The sequence below is a fragment of the Camelina sativa genome, chromosome 2 (genome assembly GCF_000633955.1).
Source record: "Camelina sativa cultivar DH55 chromosome 2, Cs, whole genome shotgun sequence".
NCBI lineage: Eukaryota > Viridiplantae > Streptophyta > Magnoliopsida > Brassicales > Brassicaceae > Camelina > Camelina sativa.
In genome coordinates, this window is record NC_025686.1 from 22,633,459 (window position 1) to 22,637,328 (window position 3,870).

The window sequence follows — 3,870 nt, forward strand, 5'->3', positions numbered from 1 at the left end:
TCACACCTTATAAATTACTTATTATGTATTTCAATCATTTTTTTCTAATAACTAAAAACCAAATAGAATCTCAGACACTAAATAAAACAAACTAAATTTAATAAAAAAAATAGTCACACAGTGTACCACAGCCGTTTGAAAATTTTAGCCGTTTGAATGGCTGAAAATTTTAATTATATCTTAAGTGGCTGAAAATTTTAGTTTTTACTTTATTTACAAAACAACCACAATTTAACAAGCAAATACAATATATATTATAATTAATAATAAAAATTATAGACCATGGATTAAAATCTAGTATAAAGAAAAATGGAATACCTTCTAGCCATACCGAAAATTTTCAAACCAACCAAATTAGATTATTTGATTCAGTAACAATTATTTCAATCCAAGAAATCAAACCTAACCAACGTAACAACGCCCAAATTTGTTGAAGAATTTCCAAGTGTATGTTTTTTTTTTTAATTTTAATCAAGAACATAAGAAACTCATAGAGCTAAATCCTAAATACTAGTATAAGATTTCAACATATCACATAATCGGACCAGATATTAGTCAGACCATATATAACTTTAGTCGAATGCAAGCTGACAAGTACGTGAACGCCGGGGAAACAACGACAACTCCTTAACCATCTCGAGTTTCTTGTTAGGGTCGTCGGTTGATTCAGTGGAGATAGTTGCCTTCTTTAAACAGTTTGAATTTCGTAACAAAAATGCTATTACTTGTTTCTCTTCTTCTGCTCCTTTATATTCTGACCACTCGAGAGTTTCAAGATTCCCCCTCACACATTCAGGGACTGAAGTCGGTTCACTCCAGCACGGGCGGTCATCATCGTCGTAGTCATCATCATCACCATCAGCAGCATCAGCATCAGCATCAGCATCATCATCAACATCATCATCATCATCATCATCATCATCATCATCATCGTTACAGAACTATAAGTTGGCGAGACAGAAGTCCAGCACATTAGATCAACATATATATACTTATCCAAAGAAACTGAATCATTTGGGACAAAGTATATGTACCGTTTCAAGTTTGAGAGCTCGTAAATTAGGGGAATCTTTGAGAACACGCATGAGTAGACTCAACCAATCTGTTTCTGATTTCCACATCTCTAAATACACAAGAGAGCAGAAGACTGTACCAACAGGATATGCATCCTGCAATACAAAACAGAATTAAAGTACACACAATCAATGTTAGTGGCAACACAATTAGCCACTCTTTCCAATGATGGTATTCAATTTTTTATTTATTTAATTTTATTTAAGTAACTGATTCTGAAAACAAAATCAAGGATGCAGACGGTAAAACAGTACAAACAAGCATCTATAGTTAAGAAGATATTACCTTTGGTGATTTTCTATTACATAAAGAGAGATGCTTGACTGAAGTAATAGAACTCAGAATATTCCCAGGATGATAAGCGACGTCAACATATGCCTCTACAATATTAGGCATTTCATTCTCAATAACACAAAACCCACCCTCATTACGGTCAAAAATGTCAAAGCTCTCTAAAGAAGGAGTGTCTATCATAAACCCAGATACAATATCTGTATTTTCCGGATCTGATTTATTAGTCAAGACTAAACTCTTCAGAGAAGGGACTTTGATGGTGAAAATGGCCACATTGTCATCTGGACAGTGTTTCACAACCAAGATTTCAAGAACAGGACAAGTAGATAAAAGCCTCTGGAAAAACTCGACACTTGGGTATTTCACACATTTAAGGCTCAGTTTCTTGAGACATGGGAAAGAGATTGGAGAAGTAACATCCAAAAGAACCACTTTCTTTAGTTTCAATCTCACAAGCATGTTACACCCTGTGTACACACTCCTAGGAAGTATCACTGGATCTGTACTGTTAATACAACAGTCCGTCTTGATAATCAGCTTACGCACACAGCGTTTAAGTGCAGTTCTGGTCCATACTCCGATATCAACGGCACCAGAATCTTCACCAAGTTTGAAATGCAAAGTTTCTATAACTGGTGCCTCATGCAAAAGCAAAGACCTGTCCACAAACCGAGGAAAACTTTCATCGCTGTCATCATCATATATGAGGCTTGGCACCATCTTCCAAAGCGGTTGCCATCGTTTGGACAAAACCATCGTGGCCACGACATCTTTCGCAGGCAGAAAAGACAATATACTCAAGAGCAGTGCGTCGGGAAATTCACTTAAGCTATCCATTACTGAGAGGTGAGAGCTAGCTCCTTTTTGAAGATACTTCCGCAAAATCCCCAAACCCTATTATCGAAAACATAAATCCACAATAGAAGTCACTACGAAAGAACATTAGCAAAAGTCGATTCGTACACAGACGTTTAGTTTCAAACAGAGATCGATGAATTTTGTTAGCCTATTGCTATTTACTTTCAAATCCAAAAGAATAAAACAAAAAATAATAATAAAGGAAAGTGGAATACCTAAACCCTTGCGCTAAATCTCCTTCACTGTATTTCTGACCGATTGATTGATTTACCTGGAACTCACAGGAACTTGATCACCGAGTTATTGGAACTTGAAGGAGAGTATAATCTCACACAAAAACACAAAGGTAAAGACTCTAACTCTCTTGGCTCCTTTTAACTCTTCGCTGCTCTTTTTAATCTCTCTCTCAGAGTTTCTCTGTTTTTCCTTCGAAGTGCTATGCTCTCTTAATTAGGGCTATCTTGTTGTTTCTTTAGCCATAAGCATTCAATAACCAAAGTACCAACTATTTTTTTTACTCTTCGTTACAAGAATTAAAAATTACAGAATAAGCAATAAGTTTTAACTAAAGATAAATACAAGACAAAAAAAAATATATGTGTGTATATACATATATATATATATATATTAATACTTTACTTATTTCGTTTTTTTTGTTTAACACCGAAAGAACGTGACTACTTTCTTATGTTATTTACCCACATCAGATCCGGCCCAAAAAATATATGGATCCTCAGCTAGAAAAAAAATTGAACCCTATTTTCCATAGTAAAAAAAAAAAAATGAAATTTTGGACCATAAATATAAAGATTTCTTTTTTTTTTAAATGAGTGGATTTGGTGCACTAGCACACCCAGCACAACCCGTGTAGAATATCCTTGTATACATAGCTCGAGATGCACTTGAATCTCGATAATTAGCTCATGCATAGAGTGGTTATCTGCAGCTCTAATCCATAAAGGAACATCTCCAACCCACATATTTGACCAACTTTGAAATACATAGTTTCTAGAATTGGAGCCTTGTGCAAAAGCAAAGACCTGGCTACAAACCGCAAAAACCTCCCATACTCAACATTCTAGTAGCTCTCATCATCGTATATAAGTTTTGGAACCATCATCCAAAGCGGCTTCCACCGGTTAGACAAAACCATTGTAGGCACAACATCTTTAAGACTTAGCATATCCTCTATTTAAATCAATTTAACCGAGAGAAATAATATTAAATTAAAAACAAAATAAAAAAAAAATAAAAAAAAAGATAATAACATTTTTTGATAAATAAAGAATCAGTTGATGAAAAAGGTTTATGTGTCTTATTAGATCTCAAGGGATCAAATATATATACGGTTTACAAGACTTAGAGCCCAAGTTCTAGTTCTAACTAAATATTTTCAGGCTTATCTTCATGATATTTCTTTTTGGAACGTGTGTCTTGGTCTTGAGTTACTTTCAAATAAGCATACTCCAAGCTTGGCAAAGGTTCTTGAGAGAGCAAGTTCGATCTCACCATCCCATAAACTTCTTCATCAAGTCCCATCAGAAATCGTGAACCTTGTCTTCTTCCCTTCTCTTTTCATCTTCGGTGCTGAAGTTACAAGTGCAATTTCCACACGTGCATGTCAGCGGAGGTCGATAGCAGTTC

The 3,870-nt window shown here is 35.0% G+C and overlaps 1 protein-coding gene across 1 annotated transcript; it reads right to left on the reverse strand.

Annotated features, from left to right (window-relative positions):
* On the reverse strand, positions 573–2,205 carry LOC109127675 (probable FBD-associated F-box protein At1g32375). Its single transcript, XM_019232887.1, has 3 exons — positions 1,360–2,205; positions 1,025–1,169; positions 573–844 (listed from the first exon to the last, which is right to left on the reverse strand). The coding sequence occupies exons 1-3, from the start codon at positions 2,203–2,205 to the stop codon at positions 573–575; spliced, it is 1,263 nt and encodes a 420-aa protein (XP_019088432.1).

Excerpts from the sequence above, each read along its gene's own strand:
- LOC109127675 (XM_019232887.1), bottom strand. The coding sequence starts at position 2,205 with ATGGATAGCTTAAGTGAATTTCCCGACGCACTGCTCTTGAGTATATTG. Across the intron at positions 1,170-1,359 it reads GTAATAGAAAATCACCAAAG|GATGCATATCCTGTTGGTAC; the intron begins GTAATATCTTCT and ends TTTGTATTGCAG. Across the intron at positions 845-1,024 it reads ACTTGAAACGGTACATATAC|ACTACGACGATGATGACCGC; the intron begins TTTGTCCCAAAT and ends GTGATGATGATG.